Below are 24,413 nucleotides of genomic sequence, written 5' to 3'. Positions count from 1 at the left end.
AAATACGTGAAAATATTAAACATTTGATCACACAAGCTGATTGACAGCTTCTGATCTAAAGAGACTAAGGTCTGGAAATTTTGGCATTGGCCTTCAGGACCAATTTAAAATGTACAAAACGGCATGATTAAGTAATGGTTAAAACAATGGTATCAAAATAGATATGGGAAGGGTGTTTTGTCAATAATAGTCTTAAAAGATTAATACTATCCACCAGTGTGTTCAGCTGCCAGAGGGATATACTCATCTATAACGAATAAGAATGAAAGAGTAAAGGAGCATTAAGGAACATATGAAAAATCAGAAATTACGTTAAAGAGCAAAATATATTTTTGGTCTGATAGTAATATAAAAATTTAATTTCTATACGTAGACTTTTTTTCTATTAAAGTTATTTTTTAAGATTTATATTACAGTCTATAAACCTAAAAATAGTTAAGGAATTTCCATAAAATATAAAACTAAATATTTAGAAGACATACTTTGAAATCATCTAGAAATGTTGTAATGAATAACAAAGATTCACTCACCAACCATAACTTTTTTCTGGCTTAGGAATGGGATCATCAAAGAAGGAATCCCCATCCATGTCATCTTCATGGGAACATCGACTGGTTTTATCTTTGCCATCCAAAGCTCTATTATTTAAGGAAGAACCAAGTTTTGTTTCACTGGCTAAAAGATGAAGGCTTTTGGTCTTTATTTCTGATGAGGAGATACTTGTATCACTCTGATTTGCATCAATGATCTTCTAAAAAAGAAGGGGGAGGGTGGGAGAGAAAGTATTCACATATATCTTCCTCTTGGGCAAAATAAAGTATATTCAGATATTTTATATTCAGTTAAGATTTATGAATAAATATAACTTTCTATCTCTCTTTGCTTCTAGATAGGATTGCTTATAATATAGGACAAAAAAGATTTTTTCTCAATACTTTCAAGATTTGCTGGAAAAAATTGCAAGTAAAGAAGTTCATCAATTTAGGTTTTTGGGTTTTTTTACATATATAAACCCAACACATACATACAAATATGTTTATTATATATAACATACACATATGTGTATATACAAAAATATTTATATTCTATAACTTCATCTAAAAACTTTGTAAATAATTTTTCAGTTCTACTAATAAAAAATCAGATGTAATCAATAATAAAGAAAAATCAATCTTTTCCAGTGAAAGAATTCTTTATAAGCAAAAATAGTGATTTTCATTCAATATCTAAACACCACAATACAGAGTTCCAAAAGTTTTAGTGCAGTTTCAAACTCAAAAACTTGAAACTGTGCTAAAACTTTTGGGATACCTGTATAAGATATCGTTAGGGAGAAAGGAGAAATCAAATCCATTTCTTCTACCAACTCATTATTAAAACAAATGATTAAAACTAGAGGGGAAGAGAGTGAATTAACTTAACAAAGCCTTTAAAGTAGGTTTTTCCCTTCCCAGTTGTTTGAGCATTCCTTCCATGCTTACCAATATCCTAGCTAGGATAACTTTATGCCTTGCACAAAGCATCAGTAAACTGATAAAATATTGTACTAATGTTTTGAAGTGCGTTTTCAATTATTATTAAAGCCTTAATTACAAAGAGTCTTAATTGTACTCGTCATGTATAATATTCCTTATGTTCTTTCCTTCTTCCAGGCTGGAGAAAGCAATATATCATCATGGTAAAAATAGTGAATTGGCGGTTCGCATTCTGCCATTAATTATTTTTGACCTTACACAATACTTAAATTATGATGTCACTAAAGTCATCATCTATAAAAAGGAAGCGCTGGACTAAATAATCTTTAAGATTCTTTACAAACTTTCTAAGATTTATGCCAGTTTGAACATACTTCATAAGATATGTAAGATATTTTTTTCATTATACAGTACCGTTAAGGCAACAAAATGAAAAGGACATGTATAATATATATTTTTGCATCAAATGTGTCTTCTCCAATAGATTACAAATACTAGTGGTTAGTGAATTTATACACTGAAATGTCAGGGCTTTACATAGAAAAAAACTCATAAAATTATTGATATATGTAAAAAGATAGAATAAAAGATACAACAGGGATAAACCGAGTGAAAGATTATTTTTCCATCATAAAATGTTTTCAAAAAAATTAAAGCTCATTTAGTAACTTTTTTTTTTAATAATACAAAGCTGATACTGAAAAAAATAAGTATTTCCACCCTTCTGTAGAGAAATTTATGTCAAATTGCTATTTTTAATAGCATGCTTCAATACTAAAAGAGTATGACTCCTCAATAACTTTTATAAGAGCTGGATATGTAAGACAATTTTCTTATAAATTTGAAAGTGAACGTTTAAAATTAAACTTGAAATCTCTGTAAAATTTAAACTGCAAAGAACATTAGTCTTAAAAAAAGAATGCAAGTGAATATGAATAAGATGGTAGACTATTGGAAACAGCAGATCCACAGCAGTAGAGAAAAAAAGCAAAATTGATCTAAATAGTGAAAACAATAATAAATCATTTAAGTAATTAAAATTCAATGTCTTCCTCAAATTCCTTTCATTAAAATCTATGCCAAAGAGAAGAGACGAGATGTAAAGTTAATACTTAGCAAATAGAAATGTTTTCTTTTGTTTTAGGGGGAAGGGGCTTATAGCTTTGGGAGTATTTCAGTAATGGGATAAAAAGTAGTTTAATAATAAAATAAAAATAACTTATTTTGTATTAAAATACACATGAGATATTTCTAAAGGCATCCTTCAAGATTTTCAATCTTTTCCACATGAGAAAATAATATTTCCCATTCTGTGATGCATAAACTCAGATACATGATTTACTTTCCTGGAATAATATTTTACTAAACAGCATTCTCTGGGGTTGAAAAAAAAAGTAATTCCTCAAAAATGAATATTATTTAACATTAATGTAATAAATATTTATTGTAGTTATATGAACACTCCAAACAAAGTTATACCAAGTTCCATTACAAAAAAAAAAAAAAAAGAGTGGTTAAAAACATGCATGCATAATTTAATACACCAAAATGTGTACAGTACATTTCAAAGGAGCCATGGTGATACCTCAATACTTGGATTGATCACATGCAGTTAATTCACTCAATTCAACAAGTATATTAGTAGAGTGAAAAGAACACTAGAAAATATACACAGAGTATATAATATCCATATATGTATAAATGTATTGTATGTATACATGTACATATACACAATACACAAAATTTACTTATAAGTGAAGAGCAAAGCAATTACAAAGTATCATGAGGGTGTAAAAGGCACTAAAGACTAAAGGGATCAGGATAGGCTTCATATAATGTAGTCTATAACTGAGCTTTGAAGGTAAGGATTTCAAAGGTGAAGGAGAAGATGAAGTGTATTCTAATCATATGGAGGACAGCTTATGCAAATGTAGAAATAAACAAGAGATTGTAGTGTGTGAGAAAGAGAAAATACACCACTCTGATTGAAACAGTGTATAGAAATAGGAATAATGTTAAATGTCTTAAGACAGGCAATGAAGAATTCCAAAGATCAAAAAGAAGAATTTATATGAGCTCCTGGTGGCAAATGAAGAAGTGACGTTGTCAAAACTGTTCTTTAGTATGAATATTAGTCTGCTAGTTGTATGCAAGGAGGACAGGCTGGAGAAAAGAGAGAAAGGGAAACCAATTAAAAGCAAATGCTGAACTAAGTTAGTGACCAGAGAAAATTAAACATGTTATGGACACAGAATTTTAAGACCCTGGAAAGTGGGTCTAATCTGCAAAGTGATTAGATATGGAATTAAGAAGAGTAAATAAACGACAAGAAATTCTTAACCTGGAGTCTATATATAGATTTTAAGGGTTCCCTAATTGTGGATGGGGGAGGGAAGTCACCTATATTTTAATAAAATCTTAGTATTACCAAACAAAACAACCAAATCCCAACCTAAGTAGTGGGTGTTCCAAATAGATAAAGCACTGGGCCTAAAGTTAGGAAGACCTAAGTTCATTCAAATCTCCCCTCAGACATTTACTAACAGTTTGACCCTGAGCAAATTACTCAACTTCTGTTTGTTTCAGTTTCCTCATTGTAAAGTGATTATTAATAGGAGGGTGTCATAAGAATTTAATGAGATATTAGTAAAAGTTTTTAAATATAGTGACTAGTCTATAATAGGCACTACATAAATGCTTGTTTCTGATTTAATTTGTGAATTTAAAAACATATTGAGAAAGAGTCTATAAGTTTCATAAAACTTCCAAAAAAGTAAGTTACAAAAATAAGATTAAGGATAGCAAACTAGAATGAATGGAAGCATGGTAATTCCCACCATCAATACAGTTAAGTTAAAAAGATGGATGGGTTTTAGAGTTCCATTATGAGTCTAAAATCCTTGAGAGCATCAAAGAAAGATTTCTAGGAGGCAATTGCTAATGCAGGCCTGGAGTTAAGGAAAATGAAGCCTGGATAGTTATAGACTTGGGGAATGTCCTGAGCAGAACAGATAGTGGGAACCAATAAAATCATAACTGAAAAATTTGTCTTTACTTCTTCTCTTCAGTCTATCTCTTCATTTAAGGAGGATTACTTTTTTCATGAAGACACCATTTTAGATTTCCCCAAATATGAAATATGAAAAAAAAAGTTCTCTTAAATGAATTTCAGTTGCATCTAAGCTAAATATTAATTAAACTCTTTTTGTAAAATAGACAAGACATATAAAGTGATAATTTGAGGGAGCAGTAAAGTCAAATATTATTTTTTTTTTTAAGACTGAAGAACTGGGAGTTTGGAAGTAGCAGGGAAGGAGTCAGTGAAAAGTGGGTATTAAGATCAGAAAAATGGCAGTGATGAGTAAAGATGAAAGCTCCCAAAGGAGATGGTGTGGGATGAGATCAAAGACACAAGAAAGAGGACTGGCACTGGCAAGGAGAAGATCCACATCTTAACTAACCATAGCAAGATCTTAAAAGAATGTGAGGCCAAAACAATGATGCAAGGAAATGAGACTATGGTCATATGGAGAGAAATTTCAGAATTCTGGGTGGCAGAGACTGAAAATGTGGGGTGGTGATGATATAACCATATGGTGTTCACTGAAGTGAAGATGCAGGCCAGAGGAAGAGCACTCTCTCCCCCAATGATGATAATTGCAACCCTTTCACGTCTCTTGTCCACATCTTCCTCTAAATCCTCCAAAAAAAACTCTCAAGTTTCAAGAGAAAACAAAGGTTGTTATTATTATGAGTTAACTCTTACTCTTCCCAACTGGTCAACTTATTCTTTACAGTATTCTTCCTATGTAATTTTTCATTGGCAACATGTTGTAGCGTGCTTACACCCATCACTGTCATTAAAGTGCTTCAGGATCTTAATTCTTAAAAGACTGATATTGTAAAATATAGCATAAAACACTGCTATCATGTTTATATAGACTATATTTATATTTACATAGGTTATATTTACTCCAGTGTAATTTGTTTTAAAAAATATTTTTAGGACTGCCTTTAAGACAAATTTAAAGGTTTTTAAAGCTTTGTGAGCAAAAAACTCTCAATACCATAATGTAACATCACCCAGTATTTAAACAAAAATGAAACTACCCACCTCAATTACTCACCAACGTTGACTAATCAATAATTTTAGATTATTTCCAAAAACTAAAATTCATCTCCAAAGAATGAAAATTTGTCTAATGATAACATATTCAAAAGATTATGCCATGGAGCTCAAAAGGCAATTCCATGAGTTATAAAAAATACTAAGAAGAATGTCTTCCCAATGGAATGAATGCATTCTTGCCAAGATAACTGCTTTAATTTGAAATGATTACCACTCATTTGAATCAATAACTTATGGCATTAAAAAAAATCAATTAAGTACAAGTACTCATTCTCAGATTTCTTTCACTATGAACAACTTATGAATCTACTTTATTCACAGTCCTCATATACCAAATATTGCCAATCTTTTAAAGAATTTAAATGCAATGCACAAAAAGAAAATATACTAAACATGATATTTTTAATGATGCTGACATTTGACATCTTTTAGGATTCCATAGTGTATAAGGCTCATCAATTCATAGTAATAGCACTCTCCCCTTTACAATCTTAAAAGCAATGTAACATAATGGTTTCTTGAAAGCTATTGATGCCAACAGAACACAAACTGACAGAACCAATATAATTTGAAAAGCTTTAACTATAGGCCTCCAAAAAAGACAGATTTATGACCATTATCCATTAAATTGTGGAATGAATTGTAAGCGGAAAGAATAACAACACTGAAAAAAACTCACATTCTTGAAATAATAAGAAAATAATAGTACTCACATAAAGTATAAAACAATTAAGCTAGATCCATATTGCCTTAGTGACTGAATAACATTCCCTAGAAACTGCTTTTTAAAATAAATGGACATTTGGTTATTTGTCATTTATTCTCATCAAAGCAGTGAAAAAGAAAAAAATTTCCCTTTGGGAAGGCTAAGAAGGAAGAGATAGATTCCTAACTATTTGGAAATAAGACTCACAGTGACATTTCAGTATACATTATTTTATTACAGAGTTAGAGTTTAATCAATAATTGGTTATTACATATATAAGAACCTAACACTAGGCTTTAGGCAAAATAACAAAAATAGGTACCTGCATTAGTAAATAAACTCCCTCAGATGAGATCCAAAATAACCTTATTCTGATTATGAACTCACAGTAAAAAAGTATTTCATTACTACTCCAGGATATATAAACACTTACAGAAATAAATATAACTCATTTTCTATCAGTGAATTTTTACCAACACTGTTTTAGCTGCCATAAGTACTGATATGCATCTCATTTTCCAGTAGGAAATTATATTACTGCAGCTAGATTTAGAATTGGGTAAACCAAGTTTTGTTTTCTAACTTAGTTTCTTAAACTGCACTATAAAAGGAGTTTCAGATGAAAGAAATCAATTATATGACAGACATCTTTTTTGATTTTCTCAGAGCAAAAAAAAAATCAACTTTTTGACCATCTTATACAAAGATATTCTAGTTTTTAACCTTCATAAAGTAAACTACTATTTGGTTTAAGATTTAATTTTTTGAAAGCCATAACCAAAAAGTACTTAAAAAGAATAAGTGAAAAAAAAATTTTAATGTGAAAATCCACTATAAAAGAGGAAAAAACCACCACTCTCAGGAAAAATCTTGCTTTAAATACCAAAGCAAGAAACAATGACAGATTTTCAAAAACCACTTAAATTTTTTTTAAAGGGAGGAAATCTGATACAAATCAATAGTTCTGCTGTATTAATATTTTTTAGAATATTAGGGTACCATAGAAGAATTTACTCCTCCCCCCCAAAAAAAATCTCTATGGTTTTTAAAAGGTAATGTGCTTTTCAAAATGTTTTAATTAGAAGTTAAGGTCCTTCAACAAATTCAAAGTATCAACAAACTCATTTTTCTCACTGAATTGTACCTACCACTACAATACTCAAAAAATTCAGTCCTACATCAAAAAGATGTAAATATAAACCCCCAAAAGGTTCCTTACCAAAAAAAAAAGCAACAGAATGGGTCCTTATTTGTTACATCAAAGAATCTACAGTAAACAGTTCTGCAAAGTACCATATGTTATTACTCATCATTACATACAATTAATACTTGTAAAATTCTAATTTGCAATGAATAGTTTACAAAAGTGTACACAACAGTATTTTCTCAAGTATCTTTGCTAGCCTTCCAGCTTTTACATTTTCTTCATTCTCATTCATTACTCTCTTCAATTTATCCTTAAAATCATCACTTACAATTCTTATAATCAATAAATATGTATGAAGTGCCTACTATGTTCCTGGAAGCTCTGAGGATACAATGGCAAAACAGGGAAATCTTGTTTTCAGGCAACTTCCTTGGAAAGATTTAAATCCAGGGAGATTAAAAAAAAAAAAAAAAAGCTCAAAAGAGACCAAAAACATTATATAGATCTGGGTATCATCTGTATGAAGATAACTGAATCCATAGGAAACAAGGAAGTAGGGAAGTAGCCAAGAGAGCAAATAAAGTAAGAGAAGAGGCCCAGGACAGAGCCTTAGAGTAATAAACCAACAGTTTGAAAGCAGGACATGTGATGAGAATCAGACAAGGAGGAAGAGAATCAGGGGAGAAGAGTATCATAAAAATCCAAAGAAAAAGAAGTAGCCCAAAGCTGTTGAGGCTCATAAAGACTAAGAAAAAGGTCATTAGATTTGGCAATTAAGAAATCACTGACTGTGCGAGATCAAAGCCCAATCGCCACTAACTTTCAAAACAAACAAACACAAAAATCAAAGAAGAAAACAAGCCAAAAAAGCACCAAAGGTAGAACAATTACTGCAGAAAACACACACACACACACACACACCAGGCTTCACACTTTCAGCAGAACCTAAAACCTAAAGCCTATAGTAGAAGATACTCCTGCCATATCTGAATCCTCTCCAGCTACAAAGTTTATATTACACATCTGGCTTCCTCCCTTCTCCTCAGCCTGTAACAAGCAAACAGTATATGAGAAGTTACTATGTTGTTCTGTCTGGAGTAGCTCCTAAAGGATATTCTACCCCAAAGACTGCAGAAACTATTCAAAAGACCCTTAAGACCTTTGCTCCTCTCTCCCAAACTTATAAAATATGACAAGTGATGATTCAATACAAATAGGAAAATAAAAAGAACATCAAATAGGGCAGGGGGAAAATATGCAATATTGTACCAGGCCTGAAGGAAAGGAACCTGAAATCTACCTGGAACCACTCTTATTTCCCCCAAATATTACTTAAGGTAGGGACTAGGACGATGAATGACAAAATCCCCTAAGCAGGAGGAAATTGACGTTGCTTTGCAGCCTGGTTTTGGTGAGCTTACTGACTAAAAATAGGAGTTAAAAACTGAATTATGGTTAAGGGCTACAGCAATATTTTCAAAAAGAAGAGAATTCAATAAAAATCCAGAGAATAAGTAAATTAACAGATGTAAAAACTAGAAGAATTAGTACAAAATCTGCAAAGAAATCATAAAGATCTCTTAACTATTACAAGACTAAAGAAAATAAAGCAATAAGACATAACTTGAAGAATAAATCCCAGTCATTTAAAGAGAAATAAAATTACTGAGAAGAAATTAAGAACGTCACAAGTTATACTTCTTGAAGCAGTAATAAAAAACTCAATTAATAGGTGAAAAATATATGACTGAAAGGAAGCAAATTTCAACAACAACAAAAGGAATAATTACATGTATAATACAAAATATTTAAGTGAAGAAAGTTAACAAAAAGCACAAGGTAATAGTTTAAAAGTTACAATGATGCAGAGAGGACTGGTGAGACTTACATGAACTGATGCTAAGTGAAATGAGCAGAACCAGGAGATCATTATATACCTCAACAACGATACTGTTTGAGGACGTATTCTGATGGAAGTGGATCTCTTTGATAAAGAGAGCTAATTCAGTTTCAATTGATCAAGGATGGACAGAAGCAGCTACACCCAAAGAAAGAACACTGGGAAATGAATATAAACTGCTTGCATTTTTGTTTTTCTTCCCGGGTTATTTATACCTTCTGAATCCAATTCTCCCTGTGCAACAAGAAAACTGTTTAGTTCTGCACACATATATTGTATCTAGGATATACTGTAACCTATTTAACATGTAAAGGACTGCTTGCCATCTGGGGGAGGGGGTGGAGGGAGGGAGGAGAAAAATTGGAACAGAAGTGAATGTAAGGGATAATGTAAAAAATTACCCTGGCATGGGTTCTGTCAATAAAAAGTTATTTTAAAAAAAAAAGTTACAATGATGAATATTAGACCTAACAGAGAAAAAGGCACTGCCTCCTACATTTCTGGAGAAGTATAGTTGTAAGATGAAACATGTTTGAACATGATGACTTTTTCAATACTTTTGATAAAACTTATTTTTTCAATCCTTTAAAAATAATTTTTTATTACAAGGCATGGATTTTCTAGGGGGGAATAGGATGATGGATAATGTAGGAAATGTAAAAAATTATCAATAAAATTTTATTTTTTGAAAAGAAATCATTAGTAATTTTAGAAAGAATAATTTGTCATGTGAGACATAATGTAAAATAAAATGGAAAGGTAGATTAGAACAAGATTATTTTAAATTTTAAATAGTTAATAAACCAGACTATATTTCTGAAAAGGGTTCTAATTTTTCAGCTTTTTGTTGCATTTCCTCTTTCTTATAGTAAAGCTCAGGGACACAGAGTTGTATTTTCAAAAAAGAGCAGTAAGGTACTTACTGGTCACAGGTATAGATATAAACAATAAAAATACCTATGGTTCTAAAGACAGACAACAATAGGTACTAAGTGTGATTAGAGCAGAGGTAACATGTCTATGAAAATGGAATTCAGGTGCTGTGGCAGCTAGTTAATATTTAAAAATGGGAAAACTCAAATAACAGACCAAAGCACTAAACTACTACACATTAGTTACCATGCTCAATATTATACTGGCTAATTTGACAAAAATCAAGTGTGAGCACGTGTTTAGGTATCCTATCCATCTTATCCAAAAGCGATCATAACCTTAACATGCTTTTTAAGATTAAGTTCATACAATACATTCCCAAAAAAAGTTTTAGAGGTTTTGTGGTTTTTACTATAGGGACATGAAATTCATTTCTTAGTATTCTCTAGCTTATATCTGTCAACTGATTCAAGAAGTTATTTCCTTTTCTCCGTATTAACTAAAAGAAAGACTTTTGATCCTGGAAAGTATTAGCTTATCTTGAAAGAGTTTGTAAATCAGGATAAAAATATTCAGAATCAATAAGAGAATAGCACAAAGTTGATGCATTTTGCAAAATGAAATAAATGTATACATTTTAAATAATTTTTTTAAAATCTATCCTGCTCCTTTTTAGACTCCCAATTTTTAAATTTAAAAAGGTAAATAATCTAAAGTCTAATAAATATATATGATTTAAAGGAATCAGAATATAGCAATAAAGCTACTCATTCCATCTCATCTCCCATTACAAGCTATCCACTAGTTTACTAATTAGAGATCTTATGAGTAAATAACATGAAATCTGTGATAAGGAAACTATGTAAAATTAAGTTTTAAATTATTGCAATTAAGCAGTAAGTTCTTGAAGGAAAAAAGGAAATGTTTATGTAGACATATATATATGTATGTGTACATAAAGTATATGTTTATATATGCATATTTATATATGTTTATATGCATTATACATGCATATTTATGTTTATGTATATTACTCTATACATATACATACACATAAATATACACTGTTATAAGGAATGGCTCTTGGAGAAGAACTATGCAGTGAGATATCAATTGATAAAAAAGCTTAATTTTAATTTTTAAAATTTATACACAAATATCTTAAGTATCTATGTAACAGAAGCTAAATAGTATATATTCTCACAAGGTTTTATATTCATTTAAAAAACAAGAAAAATTCTAAATCTTATTTACCTAATAAAAACCTAAAACCAGGGGCATTTATAGTTTAATAGGTATTCTTGTGGTACCAGTTTCTATCAGAAAAACTAAACTTTAAAATGGTTATACCAACTAGAACTCATTTTGTTTTATACAAAACATCATATATGTTCTTAGGTTCTATAATAATTTCAAATGAATGACTGCAATGTTTCCAAAAAAAACCCCAAAAGTTTGTGTTTACACTCAATCATATTATCATATTGTGATTCCAATGTGAACCCACTACTAGGACTTTTCAGCACAGGCTGCTTTTCCCTACTGGATCTAAAAGCACTTGCCGGCCTTTTTGCTCTCATGCATTTTACCTTTTCACCAGCCTTCTCCCCGCTTCTCTTCTTTTTACCTTGTCCTTTATACCTTGGTATCTGAGCATGAGAATAAAATGACATCTTTTACCACAAAATATATATCTTTCTATGTATAATATCAAGAAATAATGGATTGCTCATAAACCATTCTTATCTTTAAGATTAATGGAAATTTCTCAATAAATAGAAAAAATCTTTACTTAAAGAGTAACTGCTTGTTTCCTTTTCTGTTTACTCTTGGTATAAATAATATTCTTAGCAATTGTTTTTCATTAGGAGTTTAGCCAGATGAGGATAATATATACTTTTAATATGTAATGATCCAGAAACAGCCATACTTCTCCTGAGCAATCCAAAAACAAAGCTGGACAGTCATTATCCTTTTAATTTCTGGAACTTTATTTAATTTGGTTTAAGGAGTCTGTCTATAGCGAGACTACCATACTCATGTAGTTTCAGAGATATCTGATTATCTAAATAGCCTTAAAAGATTGGGTGAACAGACAAAAAAAAATTAAAAAAGAGAAGGTCACAAACCAACATTGCCTAGGACAGGCCAGAACTAATTGGAATAAGGGTGGACTTGAGCTTATGATTAAATCCCTTAGCCACTAGGGAAGTTCTAGGTTTACCAAAGAACTTTCATATTAGTAATAAGTACTTATATGACCCTCTATCCCATTAAAGGGTAAATCAGAAGTATTAGCTCTTTTTGAAAAACAAAATGGAGGAAGGGAAAATAAAGGATTCCTTGGAGTTTAGCTTACAGGTTTATCTATAATTGAGGTGAGACAACTTTATTTCTATAAAAGTATCTTTCAGACATTTTCTAGGTGACTAAAAAAAAATCCAAATTATAACTTCCTTACTTCCTTAATGTTCAAGAAACAAAGATAAAAAAAAAAAATTCATTTTAGTGATACAATCCTCAGATTCCTCATTTGTGTTATAGAGATGACCATGAGTCTTAAAGGCTATGTCTATGAAGTATGAACTTTGACAAGTCTCACTTGAACTGAATAGATTTCCAAAAAAATTGGCCCAGTGATAAACTGTATGTCTAGCCAGTCTAGCCAAATAAAGAGAAATTCATGAGACTGATACAAGATTCTGTCTTTTGAGTCCAGAGCAACAAGATCATCTACTAGATTGCAGAAGGATCGCAATCTACATTTGAGAAAGGATATCACAGACCTTTTAAGTATTAAAGTAAAAGGGAGATTTTTACTTAGGATTCTGGTTCTCTAAAATAAAATAGCTATTAAAAGTTATACTGGAAATACCCATATAAATTTAAGAACAGCGATACTTCAATAGTTTTGTTACCCCCATTTATGTGGGTATTCTCTCTACCAAGTCTAAATTAATTATTTCTACATAGAAGAAAACTGATTCTATATTGAAGACACTTGATTCTAGGACATAATTTTTTTTCCCTAAAATTAAAAATCATTTTTAACATCATTTTAACATTTATTAAATTGAACTTGTGTTTCACTTCCATGATAATCTACTATAAATATTTTGATTAATATAAAAAATTAAGTTTAAAATAAGGTCTAATAGGTCAGAAATCTAACACAGAGAATCTCTCATCCTGCTCATTCCTGCCTCACTGCTATAAATAACTACAAATAAAATACTGATTTTTTTTTTTTTGTTTAGATGTAAACTTTCAAAAGTTCCATTCAAAATAAAATTAAAAAAAAAAATACTAAAGTAAAAATTCAACACACAGTAATGTTTTCCTCCCTCCAAAATTCTATGCATGATTAGGCTAGCAAAGATTACTTTCATCTGATTGATGTTATATGTTTAGTGACTCTTTCATCATGAATTCAATTTGCTTTTCTCACTTAGAATAATTCTGATAAAAAAACTGAAAAGAAAATAGTGAAATATACACAAAGCATAAAGTGGATAGAAATTATCATAGATTGTGATATTACATTCCTTTACTATAGCCAAAACCTAAGTATTATGAAGAATCAAGTCAATCATCCATAACCCTAACAGATATTCTGAATTAAACTCCAGTGTTCATCTCAATTTTTCCCTTCTATTAGCAAAAAATATTCTAGCCTGTCTTTTTCCCATAGGGTGTAGTACAAAAAACCCTGGACGCTGAGTTCTGGGTTAAAATTCAGCTTCTGACACTATGAAACCTTGTGCAAATCACCTAGTCTCCCTGAGTTTACTTTTTAAGTACAACATGTAAAATACAGGAGAACATAACCAGAAGACAAAGACAACCAATGAGTTTAAAAGCAAAATGCAAAGCCAGCCTCAATAAGACAAATCAAATTTTGTTTTTAGCTCCAAATCTGAGCATCTGTCTTTACTGAAAGCTGAAAGAAACCCAAGCTTATCATCACTTAAATATAATTGTATTCTAAAGTCAGACTATTATTCCCAAGCAGAATCTTTAAAATAAAAATCCTGTAAATTTTCTTTCAACTCAAAGTGAAAAAAATAGCACCATAAACCACAACAGGTGAAAATATACAAACATTTAAATTTAGTTATAGCTATCACAACAAAATCATATTCACAAAACAGAATTTAAAGCACTACTGACAAATCACAGAAAGACATAAGATACATTCATATTTGATTAAAAAAAATAGTTTTTAAGCCAACTATAGAACAGTCATATCTGACATCATTTCAACAAAAATGAAAAATCAAAAGCAGTTTTATATAATTTATTAATCCCAGAAATACTTACAATTTGGCAATTTATAAATGACTTACCTTACTTGGTACTGAATGACAGCCTGCCATTTTTCCTTCTGGGGATTTTGGTGGTGAATGTATATCAGAAAGATCCAGTCCTCCCTAAATAGAAATATACCATTTAAAACATTTCATATGTCTTATGAAAATAAAAACATAATTAAAAGTTGTATTTTGAATAGTTCTAGTATATTTAAAACTAAAGAGACAATCTCCTCATTCCACTTTCTTTTTAATAGTATCAAAAAAACTTTCACTTTAATATTGTTTATTATCTTACACAAGCATCAACAAACATTTATTAAAATTCCATTTTGTTTGGAAATTAGTATGGCAGAAACTAGGCATTGACCCACACTTAACACCGTACACCAAGATAAGGTCAAAATGGGTTCATGACCAAGGCATAAAGAATGAGATTATAAATAAATTCAGAGAGCATAGGATAGTTTACCTCTCAGACCTGTGGAAGAGGGAGGAATTTATGACCAAAGAAGAACTAGAGCTCACTATTGACCACAAAATAGAAAATTTTGATTATATCAAATTGAAAAGTTTTTGTACAAACAAAACAAATGCAGACAAGATTAGAAGGGAAACAATAAACTGGGAAAACATTTTTACAGTCAAAGGTTCTGATAAAGGCCTCATTTCCAAAATATATAGAGAATTGCCTCTATATTTGTAAGAAATCAAACCATTCTCCAATTGATAAATGGTCAAAGGATATGAACAGACAATTCTCAGATGAAGAAATTGAAACTATTTATAGACATATGAAAATATGCTCCAAATCATTATTAATCGGAGAAATTTAAATTAAGACAATTCTGAGATACCACTACACACTGTGGAATGTTGGAGGGGATGTGGGAAAACAGGGACACTGATACATTGTTGGTGGAATTGTAAACACATCCAGCCATTCTGGAGAGCAATTTGTAATTATGCTCAAAAAGTTACCAAACTGTGCATACCCTTTGATCCAGCAGTGTTTCTACTGGGCTTATACCCCAAAGAGATACTAAAGAAGGGAAAGGGACCTGTGTGTGCCAAAATGTTTGTGGCAGCCCTGTTTGCAGTGGCTAGAAGCTGGAAAATGAATGGATGCCCATCAATTGGAGAATAGTTGAATAAATTGTGATATATGAACGTTATGAAATATTATTGTTCTGTAAGAAATGACCAGCAGGATGAATACAGAGAGGACTGGCGAGACTTACATGAACTGATGCTGAGTGAAATGAACAGAACCAGGAGATCATTATATACCTTAACAACAATACTGTTTGAGGATGTATTCTGATGGAAGTGGATCTCTTCGATAAAGAGAGCTAATTCAGTTTCAATTGATCAAGGATGGACAGAAGCAGTTACACCCAAAGAAAGAACACTGGGAAATGAATGTGAACTATCTGCATTTTTGTTTTTCTTCCCGGGTTATTTATACCTTCTGAATCCAATTCTCCCTGTGCAACAAGAGAATTGTTCGATTCTGCACACATATATTGTATCTAGGATATACTGTAACCTATTCAACATGTAAAAGAGTGCTTGCCATCTGGAGTAGGGGATGGAGGGAGGGAGGGGAAAAATCGGAACAGAAGTGAATGCAAGGGATAATGCTGTAAAAAAATTACCTGGCATGGATTCTGTCAATAAAAAGTTATTTAAAGAATAAAAAAAAAAAAAAAAGAACAAATGACAAAAAAAAAAATTCCATTTTGTAATAGGCACTAAAGATAAAGATAAAAATGAAACCGTCCTTGTCCTCAAGGAACTTACATTTGCTATGGGGAAATAATATGGACAAAAAGAGTACAGTGATACTACAGTACGTGTCATGAATTGTTTCGAGAAGGCATGATAATTGGCAAAATTAAGTACCAAAAAAATTTTCCCCATAAGGAGTACATCTCCAATCCATAGCCTAATCACTCCTCCCTACCCAATTACCCAAAAGGACAAGTGGCGCTTCCAGCTGCAGAGAAACAAGTCAGCCCAATATAGGTTCCCTTCTTGACCCTATTCACTTTCTAGGGAGAACCCTGACCTTTATGCTCTACCCCTACTGTGTCCAAGCTTTGGGGAAGATGGAGGGGAGAGTTGAGCAAGCTTGGTTATGCAGGTAGAGAAGTTGTGGTGCCCTCCACACACTGGGCTACAAGGCTTAGACTGTGAGGAATCCTAGATCCTCCACCTCTGCCTCTCAGCTGCTGAATAGGCCAGCTATTCCATGCCCTTTCGAGTACTATTTTAGGATGCAGGAGACTACATGCAGCTACACCGACCTGAAGAAACTGCCCCACAACAATTTCTCATCATCATGGGCAGATCACTGTAGTTTTCACTGAGGATGAGCTGCCCACAACTGAAGCTATAGCAGCAGGGCAGAACACCTGATCAACCTCATATCCCTACTGCTCAATCAAGGTAACAACAAAGTACAAGTGCTGAGCAAGCATCAAGTGCTGAAGCATTTTTTATCTTGTCAAAATGCATTAAATAGGGAATTTGACAAGTTTTGAAACAGAGTGCCAAGGTACCATTATATAGGTGAAAACAATATAAAACCAACTAGTAAAAGACAGGGGGAATAATAGGTTTAATTAAAAGAGGAGGGGGGAAATCAGGAAAGGCCTTATATAGAAGCAGCACCTGAGCTGGGCTTTGAAAGCTTAGAGTTAAAGATGATAAAATACTATATTTCAAATACATGATATAGTCTGTACAAAGGCATGGATGTGGGAAATGAAACCATGGATAAGGATTCTATGATCTCTGGGGAGAGGATTTTTGGTTCATTTTTCTTTCATAGTAAACACTTATTCAATATCTTACTGTATTTTAAAAATGTTTTTATTCATTTTTTTCCCCTTCTGTCTTTGAGTCTCAATATATGATTTATCAGATTAGAAGCAAAGTTGGCTTATAGTCAGACTTACCTTTTTTTGGGGGGTGAGGGGTATTTCTAGTAGCTTGTCTCACACTTTGATAGGCACTCCTTAAATTGCCACACCTATTCTATGTAGTGCATTCTTAACCTGTTCAAGTTGGAGAATTTGAGACCCAAGTGGATCCCTGACAGAAAAGGATTATCTTTTTTGATGATTAGATGTATGATTGTACTGGGTGAGAAACTTTCTTTATCAAGGGTAAAAAAAAAAATTTAAGAGTTGTCAGAAGCATTGAAAAGATTAAAATTATGACAGCCATTGCTCCTCAATTTCTACCCCTCAAGTATATACACATCAAAGGCTCGTCAAAACCTAATTCTTCCTGACTCTAAAGCCAGCTCTCTATAATCACTACTATTATATCCAGGCTACTTTTTAAATCATAGAATAAATGATTTGAATGACTGAACACAGATGCCATCTAAATTTAACCTCTTTAATTTTAGAGATGAGAAAACCAAAACCTTGAGAGAGCAAATGATTTGCCAAAAGTCAAAAAGGTAGGAAGCATTAGAAGTTGAATTTGAACACTTTGGATTCTAGAGCAAGTACTTTCCACTAGCTCTGTGGGGAATAGATGAACATTACTGTTTCTATTTTCTTCCCTCACACATGATTTTATTATTATCCCTATCTTACAGATAAGGGGGCTTGTGGTCAGATTCCAGAAGGGTTTCTGAAGGGTCTCACTTGAAACAGGTAAAATAATAGATAATAAATAATAATAATATATTATATTATATGTATTATAATAATATAATAATAATATATAATAATAATAAATAATAATTGATAAATCCATCAATATGGGGTGCAGGGTAACAGCTGCACAAACCCTCCGAAGCCTGGGACAGTGCCATCTCCACCCTGGAAACAGAGACCTACTCTAACAAAGAGTTAAAAGCAGGAAAATGGAAAGGAAAAAAAAAAGGTTTTGATCATTCAAAGTTATTATGGTGACAAGGAGGTTCAAAACACTGCAATGTTCTTAGTGGGTTCAGTTTTCTCGGGGTCTCGGGGCAGCCTTCGTTTCAGTTCAGTAATCACCACACAGGTAGCCAGGGGTTAAAGTCCAAATCCTTTATTATCTCCTTCCAAGTCTTGTGGCTTGCGGCCCAGTTAGCTTTCTTAAAGGTCTTCTGGAGTCTTGGTTTCAGTGAAGAAATGAAGGAGAGCCTGCCACCAAGGTGGTGTGAGATGGGATGAATGAATCTAAGGCCAAGGGCCTGTGCTTCAGCCACCTGTCTGCTGGTCTTCCTTAGCTCTGAATCCAAGCTCTCTCAGTCCTCCAGGAGTCACCAGGAGCCTGACTGGTGAAAATGAATTCTCTCCTTGGCTCTGAGAGCTTGGCTTATATACTCTACACTGAGTATAAATCAATCATTATATCACTAGGAAATCATTAACTGTTGTAAGATTAAATCAATAATACTGAACTTAGAGAACTATTAAGCACCATGCTAAACTAGATAGCCATTCTCTCATTGATTCCACTGAATTAGCACCCTGTAAGAATCCTTGCTTCAAGTTCAGAGTTTTGCTGCTTAACATCTCCCACTTTCTTTTGTTTTAGAACTTAAAGTGGTCACTCTCCCTGACTTCTCAAGGAGGTCAGAACACCACCTTCCCTGATTCCTCAAAAAAGGGGTGAAAACATCATAAAAAGAGGTAATCATGTCCTCCCTGACGTCTCAGGAAGGGAGATGAAAACCAAAGGAAAATAGGGAATCAAACCAGATTAGTAGTTTTCTAAAGGGTCTCACTCGAAACAGATATACATAAATCCATCAACATGGGAGTTATTACATAAGCACATAGCAATATAACACAGGCTAGTAGTTATGAATCAACATGAGGAATTATACATGTCTATAAATCCTAGAAATAGTCCAAAAGGAATCTATTGTCCATTATTTCATATGTGCAGGGAATCCAATGATTCCTTCAAGTTTTGAGATGGGATCCTGCAATAGTCTCATCATGTGTCAGAGAATTCCATGATTCCTGCAGATTTTGAAGTTCTGTTTCAACATTTTTTTATCTCAGGGAATCCAATGATTCTTGTGAGTTTTGAAATTCTGTAACTCATTATCAGCCATGCTCTCAGTTTCTGTCAGATGTTTCTTAGGTCTTCTCCTTTATTTCAAGGTTTTTCTTTTTTTTCTGTCTCTAGGTGCTGATTGGCACCCATCTGATTCCTTCTTCATCGGTAGAAATACAAGCAAATCCTCTTCCCCAAGTTAACCTACCTGGTCCCTTCCATTCACTACTTTCTGGGTCTCCACATCACCTGGTGATTATCTAAAAATAGTGGAGTTGCTTGCACTGGACACTGGCCTTCTGGCGGGTTACAAAACCTGTCTGCCAGAGCCAGTGCATTTTTATCGAAAATTTAAATACTGATGGTATAGAGTTAAATTTAGAAGTTCTCTAGGGTTACTTATGGCTCCCCCTTTCTTTTGTTTTTGGAGGAGCATCTTAATGTCTCTGTTTTTCCTCTCTACTAGTTAGCTTAACCTTGAGGACTAAAGGGTATGCCACTGGTGTGTAAAATCTGACACTGGGCACAAAGGTGTGCAAAATGTTTAAAAATATATGCAGGCCCATTATCTGTTTTTATTGCTTGTGGCACACCCATGATTGCAAAAGCTTGTATGAGGAATTCACTGACAACTCGGATTGTCTCTTTGGCTGCTAGTATTGCAAAAGTGAATCCTGAAAAGGTGTCTACTACAACATAGATAAAAGACAGACGACCAAAAGATTTATAATGGGTCACATCCATTTGCCAGATTTCACTGAATCTCAAACCACAAGGGTTACTTCCTGAAGGGAGCATAGGAGCATGGAAAGGAAGGCAAGCTGTACAGCTTTTTTTTTTACTATGCTCCTAGCTTCCTTTTTTGTTATCCCAAATTTTAAACATAAAGCTCAAGAAGCCTGATATTTAGAATGAGATTCTTGGGCTTCCTGAAATAAAGGAGTACTGGCTAACATAGTTAAAAGGCTATCTGCCTTTGAATTTCCATAAAAAAATAGGACCTGGAAGTCCACTATGAGAGTGGACATGCAGGATATTAATCTTACCTGGATGCTTTCTCATTTGCTCTTGAAGTTCTTTAAAGAGCTGATAAATATTAGAAGCTGCAAATTTTATTTGGGATGTGGCAATTCTTTGTACCACACCTACTGAATAGGCCGAATCAGATATTATATTTATATTTCCTGGATAATAAGAGCTAGAATGATTGCATACAATTCATTCTAATGAATGGGCTGAAAAGGAATTCTGACTACTCTCTTTATAGTTAAATCATGAGAGTATACAGCACAAATGTTATGTTTGGATGCATCTGTAAAGACAGTTGGTCCTTTAAGAGGAATCTTAGAGACCTTTTCTATAAAAATCCATTGCCAATTATGTAATAGCTAGGTTATCTTTAATGAAGACCCGTGTGTAAAATTTGGAGCTGTGGCCAACAAAATTTGCTACTTTAGGATGGTTTCACAGCATACATTAATTTGTGCATTGGTACAGAATTTGTATATCTTTTTGTTTTTATTATTATAGTTTCTTATTTACAAGATATATGCATGGGTAATTTTTCAGCATTGACCCTTGCAAAACCTTCTGTTCCAGCTTTTCCCCTCCTTCCCCCCATCCTCTCCCCTAGATAGCAGGTAGACCAATACATATTAAATATGTTAAAGTATGTGTTAAACACAATATAAGTATATATATATCCATACAATTATTTTCCTGCATAAGAAGAATCAGACTTTGAAATAATGTAAAATTAACCTGAGAAGGAAGTAAAAAATGCAAGCCGACAAAAACAGAAGGATTGGAAATTCTATGTAGTGGTTAGTTCCTTCTCTGGGTGTAGCTGGTTCTATTCATTATTGAACAAATGGAACCAATTTGGTTCATCTCATTGTAGAATGTGTATATCTTGTCAGGTCTTTATCCCAGATTATTGTACTGCTTGTTTAATGGTCTTTAATAAAATTCTAGCCAAAAGCACTGGGTCTTTAAAGAGCAAGGCTTTGTTGTGGTTGTGCTGGGAGGTTCACCCAGTCTTATCACACTGTGTCTCCTTGATGAAGGACTGCTGTGGGTGCTCCTTTTGTAGCAAAAACTGCTATTTCCAAGGGTTGAGTGACTCTTTCAAACACATTGGATAAAACCAATTCAACTTCTCTCAAAGCCTCTTGAGTTTCTTTTGTAAGCTGGCATGCTGAGTTTAAAGCAGTGTCTCTCCTTAAAATGTCAGATAATGTTTGTAATTGATTGGTAATTAAGCCTAATACTGGACGCATCCATCGGATACCTCCTATTAATTTTTGAAAATCATTTTTAAGGCATTCAATTTCTCTGTTCTTAAAGAAACCTTTTGTACTTTAAGTACCTTATGATATACTTCATGTCCTAAATATTGAAAAAGAGCACGTCTTTGAATTTTTTCTGCAGCTATATGCAATTTGTAGTTCTATGGTGTTTTGTAAACATGCTTCTAACATTTGCTCCTCAGGTACACATCCCAAGATATCATCCATATAATGTAATAATATTACTTTTGGAAATGCTTTTCTTACTGGAGTAAGAACAGCAGCAACATACATTTGGCACATAGTAGGGCTATTTTTCATTTCCTGTGGCAAAACTATCCATTCATATCTCTTATAGGGCTCAGCTAAATTAACGCTAGGTACTGAAAAGGCAAATCTTTTCATGTTCTCCTTTTCTAGAGGGAATAGAAACAATCCTTAATATCTATAACCCAAAGAAGCCATCTCTAGGTAATTCAGTAGGAGATGAAGTCCAAGCTGAAGAGTTCCCAGAGTTTCCATCTGTTCATTTACTTTTCTTAAATCAGTCAATATCCTCCATTTTCCAGATTTCTTTTTTACAACAAATACAGGGGAATTCCAGGGAGTTAAGAGAGGATTGTAAGTGTCCTTGGTCAAGTTGCTCTTGCACTATATCTACTAAGGCCTGAATTTTATCACTTGTTAAAGGCCACTGTTCTAGCCATACTGGTGTATCAGTTTTCCACTGAATGGGAACAGGTCAGAGTGCAGGTAGGCCTTCAAAAGCTGAAGTAGTTCATTGTAATCCTAACTGCTGTAAAATGTCTCTTTTCCACAGACTGATGGGGATTTGTTCAACAACAAAAGTTGAACAATTACATTGTTCAAATGTCCATCTCATAGAAGCAGCACTAACTTCAGCTGCTACTGATCCTCCTACACCAGATATATAGGAGTCTGCCTTAATCTTTGGCCAATGACTGGGCCAGGTAGCACCTCTAATGACTGTATGAGTTGCATCTGTGTCTACAACCCTTCTAGTGGTATGCCATTTACATAGATAGTGAGCACAGGTGGGTCAGCTCTAACTACTGCAATCTAGAATATTCCTGGATTCTGCTGCTTGGAGTCAGAATCTGGGCAACTATCACCAGATTGCTTATTAGGAGTCTTGTATCAGTAAACTTGATGCTACTACTTCTCCTGTTTGATAAATCACACATTGTCTACCTGTGTTAGTGACTGGGATACTATCTACATAAATTCAGTTTCCCACATCAGTGTATGGATGAACACTGTTTTGTAAGCACTCTCAGGAGGGGAAATGGTCAAGCCTACTGTGCCTGTAGGCAAAGGATCCATGGGCCAGACAGGAACAGATTTCACCTCTCATGGGGATATCCCTGCTGCATACAACTCTATTTTCCCTTATTGCAACCCCTTTTCCTCCTCTGATTGCTTCTTGGCTGATAGACCATATAATCCCTTTCTTCCATCTGATTGCTTTTTTTCTGATTGATCATGTAATACCTTTCTCCTATCAGATTGTTTCTCTGCTGATTGATCATATCAATACTGAATTTCTAAAGACTCTCTGGTCATAGCCTTGGCTGCCATCATGCCCCACCTGGGGCCCGGGAGCTGGGCCCTGCCTCTCATTTCCCTGGGTCAATCTACATTCTGAGGCCCAGTGGAAGTCCTTGTTGCATTTTGGACACAGAGTTTGGGGTTTTATTCTCTCACGCTGTTTTCTCACTCTTATCTTGCACCAACACTGAGCTTTCAGATGCCCTACTTTACCACACTGAAAGCATTGATGAGTTTCTCTGGAAGTCCCTTGCCAAGAGAGACCCTGATTTCCCATGTTCTGCGTTATAGCCTGGCACAGCATCTTATGATCTCTTCTAAAGGAGCATCTTTGTGTAGTCCCCATATACCTCATTAGCATTTTCCTTAGCCAGTTGTCTTATCATAATTCCTGTAGCTACATTTTCTCCAATTGTTCATATGACAGCTGTTTGCAAATGTCCCACAACATCAGGAAAAGGTTCATTGGGACCTTGCTCTATTTTCGTGAAGGCTTCCCCTCAATCTTGCTTTCCTGGGAGGGAAAAGCAGCAGCAGCAATTTGCTCATATGCTGCTATGGGGTAATTATTCTGTGCTGAAGATTGCATACTGACCTTTACCTTCTAGTTGGTCAAAGGTGATTTGTATATTAACTCCAGTTTGCCTATGTCATTGGGCTTGTATTCTGCAGAGTTCACTATACTCCAAAAGCCACAACAAGTTTTGTCCAGGTTCTAAACATGTCCTTGCTATGGATTTCCAATCACTAAGGGTTAAAATTTCATAAGCCAAATTCTCTAATATCATCTTAACATAAGACAATGTAGCCCTATAAAGAATGCAACCTTTTTTCAAATACTTGATTTTTTTCCAGATGAAAAAGGATGTATCTTCTTTGTTGACCTGAAGAGTCAAACTCTTCAATAACAGGGTATGTATTTATTTTTAAATCAGATCTATTCTATCCTTTTTTAGCTTTAACAAGTGCCTTTTGTAATCTTGTCATAGGCTGCTTCATA

At 33.4% G+C, this 24,413-nt stretch overlaps 1 protein-coding gene across 2 annotated transcripts in view; it reads right to left on the bottom strand.

The window, feature by feature from the left end:
- CEP43 (centrosomal protein 43) overlaps positions 1-24,413 on the bottom strand; it is a 59,300-nt gene that overhangs the window by 10,019 nt on the left and 24,868 nt on the right. Inside the window, exons 6-8 of one of the 2 annotated variants that reach the window (XM_051998097.1) lie at positions 14,577-14,660; positions 11,820-11,879; positions 531-751 (exon numbers count right to left, since the gene is read on the bottom strand). In XM_051998097.1, coding sequence (XP_051854057.1) covers positions 531-751; positions 11,820-11,879; positions 14,577-14,660 — 365 coding nt within the window. The remainder of the gene's footprint in view (positions 1-530; positions 752-11,819; positions 11,880-14,576; positions 14,661-24,413) is intronic. The other variant, XM_051998098.1, reaches the window with a different exon arrangement.

The sequence above is a fragment of the Antechinus flavipes genome, chromosome 4 (assembly GCF_016432865.1).
Source record: "Antechinus flavipes isolate AdamAnt ecotype Samford, QLD, Australia chromosome 4, AdamAnt_v2, whole genome shotgun sequence".
In the NCBI taxonomy this organism is placed as follows: domain Eukaryota; kingdom Metazoa; phylum Chordata; class Mammalia; order Dasyuromorphia; family Dasyuridae; genus Antechinus; species Antechinus flavipes.
Note: the sequence above shows the minus strand (reverse complement) of the source record. Positions and strands in the feature narration are given on the sequence as shown.